At 43.1% G+C, this 23,775-nt stretch overlaps 1 protein-coding gene across 1 annotated transcript in view; it reads right to left on the bottom strand.

Annotated features, from left to right (window-relative positions):
* LOC103773496 (mitogen-activated protein kinase kinase kinase kinase 4-like) overlaps nucleotides 1–23,775 on the bottom strand; it is a 92,200-nt gene that overhangs the window by 12,718 nt on the left and 55,707 nt on the right. Inside the window, exons 15-27 of the mRNA XM_008940866.1 lie at nucleotides 19,897–20,028; nucleotides 19,024–19,091; nucleotides 17,322–17,437; nucleotides 14,739–14,836; nucleotides 13,529–13,647; nucleotides 10,025–10,118; nucleotides 7,354–7,524; nucleotides 6,382–6,511; nucleotides 5,894–6,052; nucleotides 4,128–4,271; nucleotides 2,928–3,062; nucleotides 828–928; nucleotides 146–295 (exon numbers count right to left, since the gene is read on the bottom strand). Coding sequence (XP_008939114.1) covers nucleotides 146–295; nucleotides 828–928; nucleotides 2,928–3,062; nucleotides 4,128–4,271; nucleotides 5,894–6,052; nucleotides 6,382–6,511; nucleotides 7,354–7,524; nucleotides 10,025–10,118; nucleotides 13,529–13,647; nucleotides 14,739–14,836; nucleotides 17,322–17,437; nucleotides 19,024–19,091; nucleotides 19,897–20,028 — 1,617 coding nt within the window. The remainder of the gene's footprint in view (nucleotides 1–145; nucleotides 296–827; nucleotides 929–2,927; nucleotides 3,063–4,127; nucleotides 4,272–5,893; nucleotides 6,053–6,381; nucleotides 6,512–7,353; nucleotides 7,525–10,024; nucleotides 10,119–13,528; nucleotides 13,648–14,738; nucleotides 14,837–17,321; nucleotides 17,438–19,023; nucleotides 19,092–19,896; nucleotides 20,029–23,775) is intronic.

Below are 23,775 nucleotides of genomic sequence, written 5' to 3'. Positions count from 1 at the left end.
TCTGAAAAGTGGATTTCTATTCACTGGCATACAGTAATTAGTCTCTTACCCTGTCTTTTGAAACACAGCACAACTCTTAACTGACCGCCATCAATACACAGCCCAAAGAACAGAGGTATTTACGTAATTTTTTGGAGTGTCTTACGTGTGTTGGAAGGTAGAGGTCATACACAGATCCAGAGTCCACATCAATAGCATGAAAGCCTACTAGTGAGCCATAGATGACTTTTAATCTTTGTCCATTTTCAACGGTCAGGTCTACTGACAGTGGTTTGTGATGAAGTGAGGTAAAGGACTGGAAAAAGAGAAATACACTATACAATACAATCAACCTGTTGGTTTACAGATCTACATATAGGATCTTAAGAATTTTCAAAACTCAAAGTTAGCTGTTTTTGTTAAATAGTATATTACATTTAAGGAGCTAAGTATCATCATCCACTGAGTTGCAAGGAGAGCCGGGTAATTCACTTTGAATAAAATCCAGATTCTGGAAATGAACTAGGCAAAAATTAGCCTGGGCACCATTCATGCTCAATTTCCTCCTCTTTTGAGGGAAATCGGCATCAACTTTACGAACTCAAACGCACATTCTGGCACAGCACTGGCACAAGTTATTCACATCTAACAAAACTGTGACTGTGATGGTTTCATGGCTGCTCTCTCCAATGGATGTTCTAATGAGGTACATTTTCTTTAAAAGAATACTCATTTTATCTTTAACTAGAAATAAATGTTATACAAAGCAACAAAAAGCAAAGGCAAAGAGTAGTTGAAAGACAATGAGAGACAGTGATATATCTGAACCAAAGCAAAGCTTCACTTACCTTAAAAGCCATGAATTTGTGATAAGGCTTTGGAGCCCAAGCATAAACCTCCACTGAGTTTTTCAAAGCAATTACAAGGAATTTGATTCTCTCATATTTTACTGGAATACAAGAAGAACAATTCCTTAGGAACCAGACAGACACTTAAATCAAAGACCATCTCATCATATGAAATAATTTCAGTGGGCTACTTCTAGAGGTAGACATTATCCAGCAAGGGAGACGAATGGGTTCTGGACATCAATGTTTAATATCCCCAGTGATAATGCCTTTGCTGAAAACCTGTAGTTCATTTATTCTCAGTAAAGCTAGAGGACTCTTAATGACACATACATTGCTTTTCATATATCTATGAAAAATATAGAAATATATACCTTACTAGTCAGAAAAATGGGTCTTGACCCTGCATCTTAGCCAGCCTACTTTATTAAGTGTGAACACACTCCAGCATTGCTGGTGGTGAATTCCTGCTTTTGGAGGAGTGGTGGTTGCTGGCTGAACTATTCTGTTACACTCTGCAGTATGAGTTTTCCTTTCACTGTTCACGTGCTGGGTTAACTCCCCATGTGCTAGTGTGGGCGAATGACTCCCATGCTTCTCAGATGAGTAAGCATTGAAATTATGAGCAATTTCTCTAAGTTGATTAAGGTCATGCTGGGCCCATCAAGAATAAATGAAGAATCCTGCATTGAAAATTAGGCTATTTCATACATTGTGTTTTCACTCTGCCAGAGACAAGCATTTGCTTTGGAAGTAGAACATGAGGGTATTGCAACCCATCACATTCATCCTTCATTTCATATTCAGTGTCTGCCTGGCAGGGATTTTTAAAAGATGCAGGTGCTAGGCTACTGAAGCAAGGTTTGTTTTCTGTGGGAGCAGGGCTTGATCAGCCCTTGCTGCTTACAAAAGGAGCAGTTCACGCTGGCCAAATATAGCAGAGGCGTAAGAGTGGGTAAGGATGGACACTGGTCAGGAAAATCTCACACAGGCAGAGAAAGAAAAAAAAGCAACAAACTCCACCAAAACGCAGAACAGCACATCCTTCTCCTCTTCTACCTGGACAAATGGCTGTAAAACCAAAGGTCAAGATACAACAAAATTCACCAAGAGAAGAACAACAGCAGCTGTTTTGCCAAAGAAGTAAGAGTGGCTTGTCATATGTAAACACAGAAGCTCCTACCAAATGTTTGACTAATTTTAGGATAACTATTTAAAAAAAACAAACCAAAACCACACCAAACCCAAAGATGAGCAACTGAAGTGGAATATGTGAGTGCTTAGCTATAACCAAACAAAGTAACAATGCACATCTGTTTCAGATTCCTTCTTGGATTTAAACCTTGCCACTTCTAAAGCGACAAGATAGAAAAGCAGAAAAAAAGTCAAGCAATGTACTCATGAGAGGCAGGCACCTCGCTGTCTCCTGTGCTCCTCTCCATAATTTCTCTATTTGGCTTTAAAAGAGTGCCACTTTCATACACCATCTTTCACCAAAGCCAAGCTTGTGCTGAGTATCACAGCTCCTCAGGCAGTTAAATGACAGAAACTAGCACAATACTGATGTTCATCTTCAAGAATGAACTGCCTGAAAGTCAAATAAAAGCAAGATGTTTTTTCAGTTGCTGCAGTACCATTTTCAGTGTGTGAGCTTAAACAAAGGTATATTTAGAGCTTTTATGATCTGGAGACAGGGATGAGATGCAGCACATCTATGGACACCCTAGTAATATGGTATACTAGAACTTCACTAGTTCAGTTTCTTAGCAGTTACTCAGGGTCAGAATGAAAGCTGAATAGTAAGGAGGTGGAAAACCTCTAATTAAAACCTTAAGTAACTACAGAACATCTAAACCACTGACTGAGGAACAGACCAGGGCGGGCACTCCCTTCTTCCAGCCATCACAGGGTCATCTGGTAGCTGCTGCAAGAAGAGATGCTTCCTGCAACAACAGGGAGGAAAGCACCTGCCATGTAAACCAAGGTTTGATATTCAGCCCAATAGCAATCCTGAAACTGAGCTGAAGAAAAATGCTGGTGTCACGAGATGCAAAAAAGATGGTTAAGCAGCTCTTCAAGGAAGAAAGAGAAAGTCCTTACCAACTTTGTAGTGTACGCAGCCTTCCAGGTCACCCACAGACACCCAGCCCTGACGCTTCTCCACCTCCGGGTCATTGCGCAAAATCTTATTTCTCAGCCACGATAAGTAATACACCCTCAACTTATTCTTCTTCCCTAGGATTTGGGGGAAAAAAAAAATGTAATTCTTTATGGCACTGAAGTACAAACTCTCCAACACTTACAAAAAGCCTTGAGTACAGCAGGTCTTTCTGCCTGTTCAAGGTGAGAGAAGAGTCCGGCAGCACAAGGGAAAAGCCCTAAATGATGGCGACACGGAGGAGGGAACTGGACCACTGGCAATCCCATGGCATGGGGCACAGGGGCACTTGTGACTCAAGTTACATGGAAGATTTTCGATCCTGGCTAAAGCTCTTTCCTCAGGCCAAAGAAGAGGTCTCTGCAGATGGGTGTATTATCAGAAATGATCACACTATCTAGCACTGACTCTTTGATGTGAAGGAAGGAACACAGGTATGGCCTGGGATCACAGGTTAGTCTAAAGAGAAGGACAGTGGCACAGTCAACTGGACCTGGCAATAAGGGACAAACAGCTCTTGCCACCATCTCCCACAGTGAGTCTGGATCAGAGACAAGGAGCTGCCACTCCTTGCTGGACCTACATCTCTGACCTCGTTATGTACTAAGCATCCTTTGAGGCCTCTCTCATCCATGGGGAATAAGGGCCTCAGCACCCTATAGGGCAGAGTTCAAGCTGTTCATTACCAAAGGCTGAAGATGCTACTCCATTTAATGTTACTGATGCTTTCATAGTACACATCACTCTCGTGTTACTGCTCATACATCTTGCTGAACACAGAACAAGTTATTTAATGATATTTTTTAATAGGATTGCACTTAGATAGATGCTCACTCATCATGGAAGCAAGCAAACCAACTGACAAACTACAGCTTATTGAGAATCAGTTCATTTTAAGCACACAAAACACTTCATGCTTCCCACAAACCATTCTGCACATGAACCAGGTAATGAAATGCCCAAAAACCTCTCTGAAATCAGAACGTAAATGTTAAAAATTCAGGAGTTTTCCTATTAACAAGAATAACTGTCCTGTGATTTTCTGTAAGAGGTAATTCATCAACCTAGTTTATAACCTAGTTCTTCTTTTTAATTGCTTCCAACGCCAATGCAGGTCAGATACTTTTAGATACTGAACTAACCTGATATAGTAATTAGCACATTGAGTCCTTCCAAAACATCCATTTGCTGGAACCGTCTCCTTGTAATCAGTGAATAAACTCTTCCTTGCCCACTTCTGTCCAGCAGCCACAATCCATTCTCTGTTCCCACCAGTAAATTTACTCCTGTTGATACATGGAAAAAAATCACTGCACAAAGCACTTAATGATTCAGAGGCCACCAAGTGTTCATTGTTTTGAGAACTGATTCTTATTTAGTCTCACATAATGGTACCTGATAATTTCTGTTGCTCTGTGGATGACCTCCCAGAAAAATGAATAGAAAAAACAGGATTTCACCATCACAGATTTTACCCAGGAGAACACTTATATGCCCATGTAACTTGAAGGATGAGTAGTTCTGCTGAGGTCAGTGTTGATTTAAGCAAAAAGGAAAATGCTTCATGAACTTGAACTTCTCAGGTGACCTTGGTAAGTGCCTGTCAGCACTACAAAAGTCTCAGTCCAGCACCACTCCATTAGTAACACAGAAGATCCAACTAAATGATCTAAGGGTCTCTACCAATTAAAAATAAATAAAATAATAAAAAATCCCTCTTTTTCTAAACACTCAAATATAGGAGGACCAAACTTGTAGGAAGAAGGGCTGCTGTTACAGGCAAGCAGAGCGTTTGTTTGAAAATGGTCTGGTTTTTGCAAGAATAATTTAAATGCCAAATTAAAAGAGTGCATCCATCTGAAATCCAACTGCTCCCAAGGAAGTGAGAGCTCCAGTAGATTGCTGACATCAGAGGGTGTCCGAAACTGTGTTTGGCTGGCATGGCAGATTGTTTCCTAATCAGCAGGTTCCAAAGAAACAACACGAGGTATCCTGCTGTAACAAGCAACCTTCTCTACTGGCCATGCTCTGATGAGTACCTGATGCTCTTCAGCCTCGAGGCACATTTAATTACAGACCTTGCCATGCAGCTCTGCTCTTAATTTAAAATCTTGGACTCCTACAAACATACATTACACAAAATCTGTAAAGCTGTACACTGGAAATCCACATTTCCTTTGGATCATATTTCCTCCTCTACTTCATTTATTTTCCATTCCAGACTCAAAAAGTGAGGAGGAATACAAGGTTGGAAGAGTCCCATAGAATATGTCCTGTTCCTCTGAATGATGGTTACAACAACTCAAGAGCTTACCTAGTGTGAGACTGGGACAAGGTTTACAGCTGTTGAAAACTGGTCTGATTCTACACTATGTGAAGCTGACCCTGTGAAAAAGCTGATCCAGCAAGGTTCTGAGCAAGCACTGAGAGCAGGAACTAAGGAAGCCAAGCTTTTGGAAAGACTGATGCCTGACCTGCTTCAGATTCTTGGAATACCTAACACACACGGCAGCAAAAGGACTCAAGTTTGGATTATTTCCACTGGGTCAGGGTTTATTGTGATCAGCAGTGCTCACATGCAGCTAAGACAAGTGTGATGAGCCACATAAACTGCTAAAATACCTGCAACTTTTGGCTCTTCCAGTGAGTGCAGTTTCAATTTGGTGCTTGATCAAAACATTTTCTCATTCTGATGCACTAAACCCTGTGCAACTGGAAGTCATTCGTTTGCCATCCTCTACCAGGAAGACAGCATCACCCAAGAGATGCAGGTATCTACTCAGTGATCCACTCCAAGATTTTCTGGCAGGAGAGGTTCAATAACTGTGAAATCTGCCTGGCATATAGTGCCAGCCTCTCCTGCTGCTGCCTCCCCTCCATACACGTGCCCAAGTACTTCTGAGCTTACCCCACAAAGCAGCACAGAGGACCTCTGAGTTGAATTTCTTCTTGTATTTCCGAATTTCTGGGCTGTCGCTCTGTGGGCGGATGTTGGTTGGGTTGACATTGACAACAGAGCCCTTCCTTGCATTTTCTCTCCTGACAGGCTCGGGTTTTGCACTAGATGCTAGAATGAAAGACAGAGGCAATCATGAAAAATGTGAGTGTTTGGCTACATCTCACAAATTCTCTGGCATTATTTAGCCAGAGAAAAAGATCTAGAAAATTCCTCAGGGATTCCTGAGCAAGCACTGTGGTGACACAGCAGCAGAGTAGCGCAAGCCACATCTGGAAGGAGGGCAGAAGCAATACAATGAAAATTCATAGTGCTGTGGAGTTTCAGTTTCTAGAGGTGTTACTGACAGTTTCTATTTCCAAGCAAGGGGCCCTCCTCACTCCCCACAAAAGAAACAGAAACTAGGAGTGACATTTTAAGAGAAGGGTAATCATACTCACGAGAGCTACAGGAAGGTCCTACTGGACTGGTGGGAGGAGTGATTGGTAGAAGTCTAGGATCTATGAATGCAGTAAAGGATGTTGTAGATGATGTGCTGCTCTTTGAGGGTGTGCTTTCAGTGCACGGGGTCTACAACGAAAGACAAGAGCTGCTTCAGGAAGACAGCACTAAGGAAGCAAAGAGGACACAGCAGCATGGTGCCTCTGAGGTTCAGAAGAAATGGCATGTGGCATGCATAGACATGATGAACAGTCTTAAAGCAGTAGGTAGATGGTACAAACGCAGTGACAGGAGGCCTGAGCAGGGAGTTGTGTTGGGATGCTCAGCCAGGCACTGCACTGAATCAGCCAATGCCCAGAAGAAGACCTCGTCAATCACTCCCTGCAGTCCTGTCTGCAACAGGGCATTGCTCAAACCTCTCTGCAGCAAGGACACTCTTGCCTTGAGTAAGGCAGCTTAGGACATGACCCCTGACAGAGCTGCTGTCTGCCTCCAGTGACACACGTCCCCCCGGGAGCCCCCCGTGCTCACAGGGGTGTTGGAGCCCCTTTGGGGCTGCTGAGAAATGCTGCCCTGGCCCCTGTGCACTCCCCACCTGACACCTGAATGGAAGAAAAACAGGGACAATGAGCAGAGGCTGACATGACAGGTAAAGGAGCCAAGGCTCCAAGCTCTTCTAGCTTGTGTAAAAGGGTAGAAAAAATGGAAGGAAAGTAAAGAAAGCAGAGAGAGAGAGAGAGAGAGAGAGAGAGAGATGGGGCAAACAAGTGGAACAATAAAATCTGTTAGGGAATTCAAGATTTCTTATCTTGCCCCCTAGATAAAATTCTTCAGGAAAAGAGGGATGTGCTGAAAAATTTTATCAAAAACAGAGACAGGACAGATGAAGTTAAAAGGTTCTCAATCTCAGGCTTCTAAAGACTGGAGGAAAATGATGAAACAATTAATTAATTCTGTAATTTATCTCTTACCTTATTCAGAGGCTTGTTCTGAGGTTCCTGGCTAGTCAGTGGCACTTTTGGTGGGTTCACAGAGTCTGAAATTTGGCTTTGTTGCAGGAGATCTGGCAGAAGATAGTTCTGGTTGTTTATGCTCCAGAGGCCTTCTTGCGTGCTAGAAATCTGTTTCCCTAAAATCTGATCCTGCACATGAGAACATAAAGTTAAACCCCACATTTAGCATCCTTCCAAGGCACTATACTGCTCCTGTCAATTTGGACCATAAGCAATGAGCATATGGGGAGGGGTGCTCTGTGTGAGGTATCACGTAAAGACAAACCCTATGGAAAGACTGAAATAAAAAATGAAATACAAAAGTGTGTGACAAACACCTGAGACATCAACACTGGCTTCCACTCCTGAAGGGCTCCACAAATGCTCCTCATCTACATGGCTTCAACCACAGGTAAAGAAGCAACTTTATCCTCAGAGACACTTGAGACAGAATCAAACGACTTGTCCTAATGTTACAGATCTGACCTCTACCTACCAGAGCTGGAAGTAAGCTCTTCTTGGTTCTGCACCTGCATTTAGTTCAAAGCCTCTTAACCATTCATTTCATTGCTACTTGACATTTACTGAATTAGGAGACCTTATTCTAGAATGACACAGGATCCAGCATCAGCATTTCCAGCACAGTGCTGTTTGGTACTGCAGGTCTCCTTACAGGATCCCATCAGCTCAAGGAGATACTTGTAAACTACATAAGGTACGAGGCACCACACCAGCTCTCTCCCTGACCACGAAATATGGTGTCAGAGGTTGATTTCTGGAAGTACAGGGCTAGAAGCTTTAAGAGGAAGAAAGATGGATGTGTAAAGCAAGCAGTGTTCCAGATGGAGAGGGCCATGTAGAGAGATCTGCCCCTGGCCATGATCAGTCTGGATACTTGAACACCAGTGGCACTGGAATGCAGAGAGTGACAGGAGCCAAGCACAACACTAGAGAACTCCTCTGAATTACACTGAAGGAAAAAGCACCACCAAACTCCAGCAGCTTGTGCCTGGTGGAATTCAAGGCAAGTACATTCTACTAACTTTGAGAAACACCCTGCTGAAATCAGATCAGCTTTTCTGAATGCTGGCCAAAAGATGAAGACAAAAAACAAACTAGGTAATTCTAAATAAAACACATTTGCCTTTTAAAAGCCAAGTAATTAACTAGCAATCAGAAAGATGCTCTAAGTGTTTTACATTTCAATTTAGACATAAAAACCCCAAAACAACCCTAAGCATTGATGTCCATATTTGAGACCAGGGAATGAAGCCAGTATGGGACTGTTCTGTTCAGTTTTGAGTCAGACTCGGCTGAACTGAACCAAACCCGCATTTGAATCATTTGGGCAGTCTCGTACATCCTAACCACTTCAAACCAGTTCATGCAGATGGGCCAGGGAAGGGATGTTGGAACAAGTCATGGAGACTCATGATGGCTTGTGGCTGGTGGAAAAGAGGTGGCAGGAACAGACAGGAGTCTCCAGGAGAAGGAGAGAGAAGTCTGGAAGGCATTAGAGAGATTTATGAGGAAAGGTTTTTGTCTGTGCACCCACCTGCATTGCCCTCCCCAAAGCCACCAAAAATGTGACCTCCTCTCTTTTCCATGCTCCCTCATCCTCAGTCTGGGCCTCCGAACCCATCCTTCTCTTTTCCCTCCAGCAGCCTATTTCCAATGCCCAGATACCAGGGGAAAGGGAAAGCACCAGGCTGGTTTTGCCCCAGAAAAAAATGTTGGGTTTGCCCTGTTTGCAATTCTTTCTCCAAAGCAGGGTCCTTCTCCTCAAGGATGGTGGGATGAAGGCAAAGTGGAACCTTTTCCCCAGTCAGGAAGGATGCCAATCTGGTCTGAAGATTAGAAATCACACCAGAGGTAAAGAAAACTCTTCTTTCTTCCCAGCCTTGCCACAGCTTAGACAAGCAGCTCTGGGGAAAACACCAGTTTCACAGCAATTTATTTTCCCTATCTGTGACATGAAAGGAAACTCAGTAATCTGTGAGAAGTGCTCTGATGCAAGCCTTATTACTGTTTTGTTTTGTTTTGTTTTATTTGTTTTCAACCACAAAGAACATTGTTCTGCTTTGTCTGTCCTCACCTTTTCTGCACTAATATTTATCACAGGGGAAAATCCACATGACTCTCTACTAGGAACTACAGCTGGGAAGGAACCACAACATGACATATGAGAAGGCAATGTATTTTTCCTAAGCCACTAGGGAGAGATTAAGTGGTTTTCCCCTCTTCTGGTAATATATTAAGCAGTAAGAGGTAGTTCTCTTTAAATTGGAATTAAAAGGTCAAGAATTGTAAAAACAGCAACACTGCACACCAACAATAATCAACACTATTGCTTTCTGCAACCTGCCCAGTGCATTCAAGAAATACGTTGACAGCAGAAACTACTCCCAGTTCAACAACAAGGACAAATAAATAAGTGCCATTTCATACCTAAATGTAAAAATTTTAATAGGAAGCACAAAACCTGCAACTACACCTTTTTTTCCCAGGCTTATAGCTATCATTTGCAACAACAGAGCAGGACTTCAGAGTGGAAACACTGCCGAGGAGAAATGGATACAGCCTTTATCACACCCATTAACGATCTGGCTCCCCCCCACTGCACCCACCTCCTTACAAATGGCCAAATTACCTTCTGTTCTGCAACACTGCTTTGGGGTTTCAGTTCAATCCCATCTGGTACTCTCGTCCTTGAGAAATCTGCCACTCTGCTGCTTAGCAGTTGCCTGGAAACAAACTCCAATTAATGAACAGAACCACTTTGGCGGGGGGGGGAAACAAGAGACCTCAAAAAACAAAAAGCAAGAAACCCCACATACACATTCAAAAGTGACCATGATTAACATTCAGTAGTTATGCTTCAAGGTTCTTGTACAAAAGCAAGCTGATTAGTCTGTGGATGTGCCCGAATGGACCCCAGCCTGAGGATCACTGCCATGCAGCAGGAAGCTCTGCCCACCTCGGAGAGCATCCCTTCATCTCCCCACCTTTCACCCACCATTCTTCAGACACTGCATAGCTCAGGCAAGTGAGAGCTGGTCCCTCAAGCTGTCATTTGAGAGGTGCCTACTTCAAAACTTCTCCTGTCTCCCTGTGCACACTACCCTAGGGAGTGCAATTATGAGGCACCCTGCTCTCCAGAGAAAGAACATCAGCTGCACTTGGAAGGGGGACGATGCTGCTCCACTGTATGCTGGTACCAGGGACCCCTCTGCCAGTGCCTACTGGGACAGGCTACACTGGAATTTCACACTGTCAACTAGTCCCTGAAACATGGACATCCTCACCTTACATACAAAGAAAAGGTTGCTCAGTGCACATAGAGATAGAAAGAAGATCATAAGAGCTGCTGGACTGGTGAGGGCCAAAAGCCCACCTAGCCCAGTATCCTCTGTCTTCAACAGTGGCCAAAAGCACACACTTAAGGAAAGAGTAAGAACAAGGCAAGCATCTCTTGTGGTATACCCCAGCACATTATTTCTCCCTACACAATCAGCCATATCTTTGCATTTTAAATTTTTTCACCCAAGTGGAACTGTCTCAAACTTCTGTCACCGAGGGTCTTGCTGTCTTGTTGTTGTTGTTTTTTGTTTGTTTTGCTCTCCTCCACAGGGAGGGTAAATACTTGCATATGAAACTTTGCAGAAAAGCAAGATAGGGAGCAGGATCAATTATGAGTTCAAGGACCTGTTCTTATCAGGAAAGCAAGCAGCAGCTGATCTTAAGTGATGTCAACATCCCACTTCCTAGCAGGGGAAAGTACTTCCTAGCCAAACACATACCTGCATCCACCTTGCCCAGGTTTTGGTAGGCAACAGCATATAAAGAGCAGAGAGAGGAAACAACTATACAAAAGGAGTGCCAGGAAACTCACTGTTTAGGGGGATTGTGAATGCTGCAGGCATCAGAAGAGGAAGCACTCTTGATGGAGAAAGATAGCATCAATGGAATAGATAAGCTATACAAGCAGGTAGGATGCTGGATCACATACACAGACGTCCTGCCTTTAAAACAAGAACCTCGTGTGTGTGAGGAAGAATCCTGGTTCACCTCACTGAGAAGAAAAACAAGACTAGAAGTTGCTTTACTGGTGAAAGTCAGCTGCCCTCAGTCCTGGCTTCCCTAGAAATGAGCCTTCTCAGGGTGGCTAACAGGATTTGTCCAAGAGAACATGAAGCTCTTTCTCTTGCATTTGTGTATGTCCCAAGTCTAGTCCTTCTGGGCACCTCCATGAAAGTTGGAGCGTGGACATCAAAAGCTGTTCCACAGTCCAGGCAAGAAGAGAAAAGACAGATTGTTCTCCATAGCCAACTAAAACTTGGACCAAGTTTTCTCAGCCAAACACCAAACACAAACACTGCTACAGGCTGCAAGGGGCTTCATATCCCATGTTCACATGCTTTACATAGCAAGAAAAGCCAAACCCTTCACTATAGCCAGAATATGCAAAGTTTCAATGCTCGATGCTGCTTTCACTTTGATCACTATCCTTTTTGCTATTTACTTGGTAGAAATCAGGATGTATTTCCAAAAGTATCTGTCTTTTGATATCAGTGACATTCAGCTGAGGTGAAGGGACTTTGTTAATAGACAAGATTACAACTTTATCTTACAGGAGTTCTTGTGGTGGCTGTGAGCCCAGGAAGGCAAACCTGACAGAGATCATCCTGCTCATTCCATTTCTCTAGAGGACTGGTGGATCTCACGCACAGAGGAGATGCAAATAACACATGCAGATTTCCAAAGGCCGTGAAACCACTCCTTCAAATCATTACAGCATGCAAGGATCACAGCAATCTAACACTTACATAGCAAAAGTCATTGCTACAGGGCAAATCCATATTTTTATGTAGAGTCTTTCTGAGGTCTAAGATGAATTCTATGACCTAGAGCGAATAAAACTTTTTACAGAGCAGAATAAGGTGGTCTGCAAGAGGAGCAGTAAGAAAAGAAAGGCATTACAGTAAAAAGACACTTTTTCAGTGGCACTGAACAAGCTACAAGACTTTTTAACATTATCCCTCCTCATCCTTCGGCTTTGAAAATGAACTTCAGAAATGCAAATCAGGACCATATGCAGCCACAAAAACTCTACCTTCTTCCGAGCAGCACAGGGGGAAGGACTGGTACCAGGCCAATGCCACAGCCTGCCAACAGTGCCACAAACCTGAGCCTCTCCTCCTGAAGACTGACAAAACTGCATGTGTTAATTATGTCAGAAGAGCAAGGGCCCAGCCCAGAGAGTTGTGTGGCCCTGTAATGCACTCAGAGTAAATCCTAGAACTTGAAGGGAACTGAAGTTTCTTTGCAAGAAAACGAGAAGTTTTATGCATCAATACTAAAAGACAATTCTGTTTGCTGTTCCAAACAGCAGTGCTGGCAAACTGATCTCCCAGCTCCCTTTTACTTGGACTAGCAAGCTATTCACACTCTCATTTCTCAGCAGAATACACATTTTGCATGACAGGTAAAGCATCACAAGATGCCAGTCACAAAATCAACAAGAAGAACTGGAAAGCTAGAGAGAAACAGGCCAGGTGAGATCAGCTTGGTATGAGCCACATCATCATCCGGCAACCCCAGCAATCGTGCAAAATGACATTAAAAATACAGGAAATTTTGGGGAAAAATAAATCCTGCTTACACTACCTCCTCTTTATAAACAGCCCTGGTGAAGGAATCAGCTTTTCAGTGGTAATTATTTCTCCTGGAGTGAATGGACTGAATACCAAGGACATGTTCACCTTGCTTTTTTCACAGTAATCTGTTTCTTTAACAGTTTTCTTTCACTCTCCTTTTTCTTTCTGAAAAATTCCACTTAAACATAGATTGATGTGAAGTAATCCCTAAAAAACCACTACCTGTTGACATTCAGTTAAAACAAGACGTTTCCTCGTTGTTCCATGGCAGCAAGTCATCAAAGCTTATTTCACTGCATACATCTGACAGAGCAAACATTCACCCCTGGGAGTTCATTATAGTGTGATTAAACTGCTTAATTACAACTGCCATAAATGACTGATAGTATCTTCAGAGAGGAGGTAGAACTTCGGTATGCCAACTTTTTCCAGATATTTATAAGTGTGTGACACAAAAGGAACAAAATAACAATAGTAATAAAAAAAAATAAGCCAACCTTGTGTGGTTCATGTCATCTTCATCACTGCTGCTGACTTCATCACTTGATGAGGAATAGTCTGCTGCTTTTAGGAGAGCATTGCCACCATCCTTCCCCTTGGCAAAGGAGCCTGGACTCTGAAAAAAGAAAACTCAGTTGATTTTCTTTTCTCATAGAAGAACTCATCTCTAAACAGTATGTGCAGTATTTTACTGTCCCAGCATACATAGCTATTGTCAGTTCCACACCAAAAAAGCTTTATTAGGAAGTTGATGCTTCTGTTAGTCCACCACAAGTGGGTATCTCACAGAGGAAAGTGACCTAAACCAAAATGTCTGAAGAAAGTTGAAAGGTGACTAACTTTAGTCAATATGTAATGTTATATCTTGAACATTTAGGATTCAATCTTCACACTTCACAGGAATGCAGAAGCACCTGGTTTTTGCACAGGAAAAGGAGTGCTCTGCACCAGGACTGAAGGAGTACACCAGCTTCAGTTCTGTTCCAGCCCTGGACTACCTTGAGGCCTGCGGGGCCATGGCTGAGCACAGGCTGTGCCTGCACAGACTGGGTACAAAGCACCTTTGGGCTGGAAAGACAACACCAGCACAGCCATGGCTCACCCACACAGGACACCCAGACACCCCAGTCCCATGGGAACTCACATACAGGTCTCTCACTCTGTTGGCAATAGCCTAAACCCAGAGTCTTCTTCAAATCTCCAGTTCCTGCCAAGCCAGGGGGCTGGAGACTCCAGTAAGGTGCAGCTGTCCTCTTCCCCCTCCCCTCTGCATCCCCAGGCCACCCAGGCCTGCCTATGAAGTATTAAAAAGCCATCTTGATAGGACACTCTTCAGTGTGTCACAGCCAGGTAGGACACGTTCCAGGCAATTATACATTGGATATTTAAATTGACTTCTGGGTTGCATGATCAATGACTTCTTGAAATATTAAAAACATTCCCTTCCTTTCTAAAGGTTTATGATCAGACAGGTTCAGGAAAACTGAACTCTGTGCCAAAGAACTGAGCTGGGTGTAGGACAGAGCTGGACCAAAGGCTGATGAGACACATTAATGCAGCAGTAAGCTCAAGCCAGCCCACGTGGCCTCTTAGGTGGACTCATCAGCTACTGAAGTCCAGCACCAACAGAGGAGCTGTCTGCATGGACATACCCTCAGTGAAAACTAGGAACAAATCAAAAACATCAGTGGATTGAAAAGAACCTACTGCAATCTGGCCTGGATGAGAAACTTTCTCCGATTTCTTATGCAGCTGCAAGTGGTTCTGGGACAAAGGGTTCTCTGCCCTGGCCGGTCCTGGATTCCCTGTGGAAAAAAAAATAGCTTCTTTTTCCACTGCATGTTCAGCAGAGCAAGAGAGGGGACCAGCAAGGTATGCACACACAGTTACCACCCAAAGCAAACACCAGCCTCTTCTTTTCTCTTTGCTGCAGAGGGAAACCTGTTTGCTTGTTTCCCAGTAGTTCTGGATGCCACAAGACTATGTACATAAATTGCTGCTGGTGCAGTTTAATGCTGCAAGAGTCAAAGAAGCAGACCAAAACCTTGGCAACACACTCCCACTGTGCACCAACAATGGTTCCATGGACTGGGAGGCAGCTTGCAAGGAGAAAGAGTGAGGGCATGCTAATCCCTTCCTCTGGGGATCAACATGGGCATAGCTCATCATACCAGCAACTGCTGGTCCTATTCCAGCACTGAAGGTGCCACCCACGCACCTATATTCCTGTGAGCGCAGGCTGGGGATCAGGGAGAGGGTACAGGAGCCTGGCCCCTGATGCATGTTTTCATGAGCAAACAGACGCGCTGCCAAGATTTGGCCTTTGCACAAAATCAGTCTAAAGGGTCTGGTTCTCTAAACCCAAACGGGCTTGAGAGCCAATAGCTGCAAACTCCACTCACGAGCATGAGGTCAAGCTAAAAGTAGAGGAAGATTCCCCACTTCCCACAGCAGCAGTGGGAGAACCATTTTCCAGTCCCTGCTTCCCTTGGGGCACACCGAGGGTCACGTCTCAGCTCCCACTTCCACTCTGTGCTGTGGGGAAGTAGGTGGAAACAGCCCTTAGCCCCCTCTGTGTCAGGTGGCACCTCCTGAAGCAGGACACACCGGCCAGCTCAATATCTACCTCATTCTGCAGTTTCTCCCATGACTCCCCCACTGCTATCAACAGGCCTCTCTGCAAATCAAAGGGGAAGAACTGGAGCTCACACAGATTAGGATGTGTATTTGGTCATTTGCAAAGTTTTATCACAATGGCTTCATGTATTCATGCATTTTGCAAAGCTTTTAGAATTGGTCAATAAGTACCTAAGCAACTCAGCAGAAGTATCAGCTTTAAAGTATTTATAGCCCTTTCCTGCCCAATTCATTATCCCTGTGGGTTTGGGAAAGCAGCAAACCTCTTTCTGGAACACCATATGCCAGAACTAGCTGTAATTTAATGACACTTAAGAACCCAAGGAGACAATTTAAACCACAAGGGAGGTTTTCTATTCTTTCCATTGCTGGGGAGGTTTTCATTTCCCCATGCCAAAATAGCACAGAAGTTACACATCATGCAGACATTGCAAAGTTGAGCTGGGCTGTTGCACATTGCTCATCTCTGTGTTGTTATTCAAACATAAAATGACATAGGAGCAAAAAGAAACAAAACCCAAGCAGTTTAAAGTGTGCTTCGGATTTCTACTGAAGCGAAGCTTCCTATTCTGTGCAGTTAGTGAAAGCAAAACTGGCTTGATTGTGTAAGTCTAATAAGGAAGCAATTTGTTCTTTCATTTATCAGCGGCCTGCAAATTAACAATATAAGCCTCAGTTTAAAAATAAATGACCTCAGCAGCATCCTGGTGTGGTTTCAGAGCATTTTTACCATCCACCCTGCTTTGGACTGGGTGTGATTCCCCATGTCCCCCATCTTTAGTAGCCAACCTGAATTCAAAGTGTCATAACACACCGCTGCCTTGCAAGGAACTACACAAGAAATTGCTCAACATTTGACCCACAGAAAACACTCTTACAAATAACAGCAGAGGAACAAAGCTGTCCACTTCTGCTTTGCATCCCCATCTGCCAGAATCTCTGGTCACGTTTCAGGAACCAGTCTGTACTGCAAAAATTCTGCACACCCATGAGCGAGCCCACTGCATCTCTACTCCACCACCCCTGACACCAAGGCAGCTTACAAAGTTGCACTTGGCTTAAATTGGATGAAGCCACCTCCAACTTTTAACTTCTTTTGACTTTTCTTTTTCAGTTCCACTATCTTTCTGCAAATAAAAGAATATTGGAAGAGTGTTTCATAAGGTGCTGTACAGTCTTATGCCTGTGCCAGTACATTAGAGTGCAGAAATATTAGTGCACAGCAACTGCTCATCTCTATCATCCTATCAGTGGGCAATGAAAAAAAAGCAGCATATGGTAATGCAGAAAATGCCAACGGCTGAATGTTAGTATTGAATTACATCTGTGTGTCTGGAATGTTGGCTCTGCTGAGTTTCAGTGGTGTCAGTAAGTGCACCAGAAGTTATTTTTTTTTCAGTTCTTAATTGAGGCAATTCAAATTTTCTATATGGAAGCATCTTCACAGCCCCTTTTTGACTCAAAAGATGTTCATACTTTAAGAACACGGAACTATAAAATCCAGAGGGCTTTCAAAAGCCTATCACCAGAATACACGTTTTTAAAAAAAAAAATCCCATTTGCAATGCAGCACTTGACATGCTGCAGAAAGCCCATTTCACGTTACAGGAATTTTGTACATTTTGACTGATGAATCTTTGACTTAGAAATCACCTGAGGTTGACCGGCTGCTCTGATGAGATCCCATCTCCCACTGCTTGTTGCCAGGAGAGCTGCTGCTGCTGCTTAACTTCAGAGCATGTCCCCCCGGGGATGACTGATTAGTGTTACTAAAGGGAAAGACAAAAAGCACATCAGATGATCCTGCATGCAGGAGCACAGACCACAAGGGACCTTCCAGGCCACTGAATCGAGTTCCCTGCTGTTACTGTGTGATATAATACTTGTGATAAAGAAAAAAAATTTTACTCATTGCTGCTCCAAGCAGGGCCATCCAGTAGTGACAGAAGAAGATGGAGGGGACAGTTTCCTCTGGGCAGTCACGTTGGGAGATTACAGAGATTCCCCAAGTCATCACAAAATATTCTACTACAGGTACTTCTCCCTTGGCCTCTTCAGATCTGTGTCACTCCTGATTCCAAAATCTTATGGCTTTTACTAAATAATGAAACCTGCTCCAGCACCCACCTGGAAGATACATCATCACCCACTTATCGATGGAAAAGGGAACACACTGGACAGTAAAACAAGCTGCCGAGGCTGTGAAGTAAAACAGGGGCTCACCTAGAAACCCAGGCACAGAAGCCTCTCACTTGCAACACTGTGGTTTATTTACATGTTCCTTTTCTGCTTTGCCTCCTCTGACTTCTAAGTAGAGAGAATTTAGGGCTTGAGTTCACTTGAAAGTGATTTCAGGTGATGTTTCTGACTCTGGCTCACCAGAAGTCCTGCACGTTATTTTGTTACGTCAGCTACATTTACATCCCTTTCAAATCTCTCCAGTCCCAGTTTCTCTCAGCATTATGTTCCCTGACAGACATCCAGTGGGGGCTGCCCTTTACTGCTGAGCTCTCAGCATCCTTGGTCTTTTCCTCTGGGATATGAAAAAAGTACACTAGCCTTAAGGGCAGACTGCCAAAATAATCCAGATACTTCTATAGAGAGCCTGCTCAAGCTACTACCAAGCAAAACAAAGCTACAGGCACAAGCTTCACAAAACTGTAAGTGGCTATACAGAGAGTGGGGGCCAGACCCCCACTCACTACAGTATCCAGGCACATAATTCCCCTCTGAAACCAACAGCAGCCCTGACCAGCACCACTCCCACCAGCCATCATCAGTGTCAACATGTTAGGACCTCAAGTAACCTGCACCTTCAGCATCACTTACACTGCTGTGAAGGGCAAGTAAAGCATCACCAAATCACAAGAAATTAAAAGACCCCACAGCAAGCTGCCCATTGACTGGGAAAGAGATGTGTGACTTGTATGAAAGCCACCTGAGCATGCCAAACAGGCTGAACCAAATCAAACAGCTCATTGTAGGAATTATTACAGATGGAACAGCCCTTATATATTAAAAACACTGCTTTCCAGCAGAAGACAGAACTACCTTGCATGAAAAGGAGCAGATCTACAAGAAGCTTGTTTCTCTTTCAGTGAATTATGCCAACCATTAAATGGAAGCCAGCTTAGACACTTCCTTGAAATGTGAGATCAGGAATTTTGGTTAGTTATTTTTTGTGGACAAACTGATACAAAAGATAAAATAATTGTAACTGCTACTAAAGGAGGTATGCACCCATGTCAGTTTTGGTGTTACTGAGGTTCTGGCTTTGTTTTGAATAAATTTGCTTCAGTTTTCCTACTGACAATAAATCAGCATTTGTATAAGCATGTAACACTTCAGAGCTTACCTTGAAAGGCATCTCTGATGGCCAGGCTGATCTCTGCTGTAAAATTTAGACGTTGTCCTTTCTGGAACCTTAAGGATTTAATAAAATATTTTAAGGTCACTACAGATATTTTAGACTCAGTTAGCAAAGCTAATGCTTACTCTGTGTCAGTGCAAAAACAAGTCTAACCAACATAGATGAATAATGCTTCAGTGGGACCTGCAGAGAGGTCTTCCATGATATCAACCCTGGAAGCTGCACGTCAGCAGCAGATGCTTCCAGTTTGCTCCAGGCCTGCACCATCTATCAGGGTGCAGACTGCACGTGGTTTGTACCTCTCCTTAGAGTCAGCATTATTTTTGGTTGGTATTTAAAGTAGACAGGGAAACACATCTGCAGTCACATAAGGCAGCTTTCCCTAGGTGGTAGATTACCTTATGTTGCCACCAAAGGTCTTGAGGATCAGAGACATGTCCCCCACCCTCCAGCAGCAAAGTAATACAGTGAACAAATGCACATACACACCCCTGCACCAATATTCTTCTACTTGCTCCTAGAAATTCTGTTAAAAAGAGAAACACCCCATCACCTGAATTACACAAACTAATGAGCTTTTCTGCAACATGCCACATTCTTCACAGAAAAGGCAGCTACAAATAACTTGGTTTAATGGAAAAAGTGTATCTGCATTCACAGATCCCGCAGATCTCAGAACATCGACCTGCTTATAAATCTTGTATTTTCCTTCTAGATTCCTGAGACCCAGTTAATGTGCAAGCAATCACATTTTCATTGAGCTTCCTAAAGTCCAGAGGATGGATAGCACACAACACAGAGGAATGAGTGGAGTGCTGTCAACCATGGATCATGCCAAACGCCCAGAGTTTCACATACCTTTGGGGGTTGTTCTTCGTTTTGACTCACGTTCCAGAATACGTCATCCTGCACAGGGCTGAGTGGTGTTGTCAGCATATCTGACAGAGAACTGCTGTGGTACACATCCTTACTAGCCCGGAAATTTTCACACTTGAAACAAACAAAATGCATGCTTAGTTGGACTTCCCTGCCTGTGTAGCAGGTCCCAGTCTCAACAGACAGCAATGGTTCTCTTGGTGAGATCAAATTTTTAGTAAACTTAGAAAGAGTATCATGTTTGAGCCCTACTCACCTTGTTCACTGTGAAGTATGTTATTCATTTCCAGCATGTTAGCATGTTAGGCACAAATATTTCAAGGTGAAAGGTACAATAAAAAGAAACAGTAAAAAATATCTATGCTGTACATATATCTCCCCTTCTTGAATCCATGGAGAAGCTAATAAGTCATTGGCAATGCACAGCCAACTAGTTAACTGGATGATTGAAAAACTGCTGTTGACTATGTTTCACTCCAAATTGCCCAATGCTTCTGTTTCAGAATTTAGATTGCTGACCTCCAAACTAGTCTTTGCATGCCCACCATCAACCTAGTCAATGGAGACAAACTGCCAGCTGGAAGTGCTTTCAATTCTCCAGTGGTTATGAGGGTGCCCTGGCCCTCCTCAACAAAAAGTTTTTCAATTACTTGAAAAAAATAGAACTTGAGAATGCAGTAAGAAAGAAATATGAAACTATGCTCAGACTACGCCTCATGGGTAGTCACAAAGGCTTAGGTTGGACATGAGGGACAATTTCTTTCCTGCAAGGGTTGTCAAGGCCTGTCCTAAGCTGCCCAGGGCAGTGGTGGAGTCCCCATCCCTGGAGGGCTGTCCAAGCCAGGGAGATGTGGTGCTGAGGGACATGGGTTAGTGGTGCCCTGGCAGTGCTGGGTGAACAGCTGGACTTGTTGATCTTAGAGGACTCTTCCAACCAAAATGATTCTATGATTCTATGTCCAGGTGCTCCCACTGCAACCACCTGTGTTTAAAAGATATCTTTAAAGGTATCAAATTAGGGAATTGGAATAGCAAATGTCCTAATCACAGTGGGGGATGAGAGGAGGGGAAGAAATCAAATCACTTCCTTATAAAGTCTTTGTTCCAAGGGAACAATGCATAAGCAGAGTAAAACTCAAGCTAAAATACTCAAAATCTGCCCCTCTGATTCTTTCTATATTTAAAAGAACTAAAAATAAAGAGAGAAAAGAAGAAAAGGTTCCTTTAAATTCTGCATGCTAATGATCTATTACACCAGCATCTTCCAAAGGGGAAGAAAGGCAGAGGGCTCAAAATGTCAACTGAATGCCCTGATTCTCCCTGAAATGAGAACTCCTCTTGGATGCAAGACCAAGACAGACCACACAGAAATGCTGTGTGAGCTGGGCCTATCTTGAGGGATTGCTAGGACAGAACCAATTTGATGTTACAGAAATAGAAAAAAAATATTAAGAGAAATGCCTGAAGCTACACCACTTTGTGCTTTTTCTTGCCAGACCTCCCATGCAAAGCAGGACCAGGGCACTCTGGAGACACCTGCAGCTGGCAGGATCATCACAGGCTACTGTTCTTCCCATCATTGGGATGGAGCCTGTGCCCCAGCACACTAACACACCTCTGCTGCAAGGCACCTCCTTCTCAAATGCACAGCAAGACCACCGTCCCCACCACTTACAAACCTAAGAAAGAAGTTGGCAACTGTTGTCTTGAATCCAAGCTCAAACTCTGGTGTCCCACCTGAGCTACTGCAACTCAGATCAGAGGCAGCTGCAGCTCATTTTCCCCAAAGGACAAATCAGACAAATATTTTATTGATTTATCAGCCCAAGTGTAAAAAATTTTCCATTTCTTCAGTCTTGAAAAGTAAAATACAGTAACTGAGAACTGCACACAGCTTTTCAGTAATATGATTATGAACTATAAGTCTACAAGACTATTTCATAGGAGCAGTGTTAAAAATCACTGAAATATTGACAGGCAGCAATTCTAAAACTAGTTAAAGATGCCAAAAATCCATAAAAAATGTCCCACCACAACCTCCCAGACCAGCAGGGCAAAGTAAACTGTTGAAATACAGCCCCGAGAAGTTTATCTGGTTAAATATTCAGGTGCTTTTTCTGTCTTTTGGGGACACTATGTTCTGTTGACTCCCTTTACAGAAAACAGCTTTTTCAGCAGTTGTAACACCTCATAATCCATGTTCTTTCATTTTGTCAAAATTACTTTTCTGTCTAACATGATTGTCACTAATAATAGTTTTTAGTTAACCAGAATTATTTCAAAAGCAAAGTGTTCCCCTGAAACGATTCATTGTGACTATAGGAGTAGGTTTTATAGCAAGTGTATTATTATCAGAACACAGGAGGAATATTTTCCCTTGCCACTCTTTCAACAAGCTACTGACATTTCTTCCTAAATTCCAGCTTTTGACTCCTGCAGACTACCAGAAAACTGTTTGTGCTTAAAAGGATGGATGAACTTTGCTGAATCATGATATAAGTGATGGGGTGAATCCACACTCTGCAGATGGTACCCACCTACCTTCTTTGGGCAGAGAGACAAGTACACTGGTTCCATGTGAAGCCAAGAAGCCACACCTGCTTTGGGGATGATTTTTATAGGACTTACAAGACCTTGCAATTCCACAGCAAGCCAAAAATGTCTCAGATAGCCCCCCAAACCAGTGTTTTATATCCTCCTTTAAGTTTTACAGATAAAATAATTTTTAAGGGGGAAAAATTAAAAGAAAAAATAAAAACAAAACCAACCAAACAAAAAAAACACCAAACAAAAAACAAACCAAAACACAAAAAACAACACACAAACAACACAGACTCTAACAATGATCCTAAACTGTGAAGACTTAAGCCTTAAATTGTTTTTAAGTAATACTGAAATAACAGCAGGTCCTCTCATGCACAGAAAGCACTGGTAGACAAAGTGTTACCTGCTATGTATCTTCAGACTATAAAGGTACACCTAACAGAGCTAAAGAAAAGGACTCTTTGCTCCCTGAAATTATAACATAAGGTGATATTGTATAAAGGACTGATTACTGTAGATAATTAAAAAAGATTTAGGAGCAAGAAGTTTTAAAAAATCAGGCTGCATTGCTTTCTGGAGGATGCTTCAGTTACTGATTTGAACTGAATCTACAAACAGAGGGTAGATAAATGCCACTCTTGTTACCAAACAACATAAGAAAAAATATTTCCTTAAACTTCTGAGTAGATCTGCTCTGGGATACCAGGCAACCCATGACCTAATGCACAGCTAGCTCTTCTAACATCGTTAGAGTTCTTGTTCTGCTTCACCCACATCACTCCAGACAATAGTGCAGATCTAGCTAGCAAATCCTACAGGAAAACCAGAGTCAATTAAAAAAAGGAGTTCATTTCAGATGTGGGCTAAATTGCTCCACTAGTCAGGCAGCAAGAGATGCTGGCAGAGAAAGAGACTCAGTGGCTTTGCTCAAGAAGTCTTTGTGAAATTCTGCAGGTAGCCCAGAATGGCTGATCCCACACCTCCACCACCAGATCTGCTTATGCTCTGCTGCAGCAAAGACAAGCCAGGTACAAATCAGGAGGAAATGGAACTCTCTGTTATGATCTGTTAACGTCTCCCACTTCCCTACCCAGACAGGCAGGATCACAGACACAGAGAGATCACACTCCCTGCACCTCAGGGGCTGTGTTCAGATTTCCAGTGAAATAATTTTGAGAGAGATTTGTGCAACCAGGATGTGCCACAAAATCTCAGGCTATAGGATCATTTCAACTAAGAAGTAATTTTTGTCTGAGCAGAGCACTGGTGACAGATGATCCCTCCCTGACAAATCTGGCTGGAAGTTCTTCAGAAGGG

This window comes from Merops nubicus, unplaced genomic scaffold (assembly GCF_000691845.1).
Source record: "Merops nubicus isolate BGI_N331 unplaced genomic scaffold, ASM69184v1 scaffold10465, whole genome shotgun sequence".
In the NCBI taxonomy this organism is placed as follows: Eukaryota; Metazoa; Chordata; class Aves; order Coraciiformes; family Meropidae; genus Merops; species Merops nubicus.
The sequence above is the reverse complement of the archived record's forward strand: the minus strand, read 5'-3'. Positions and strand labels throughout refer to the sequence as shown.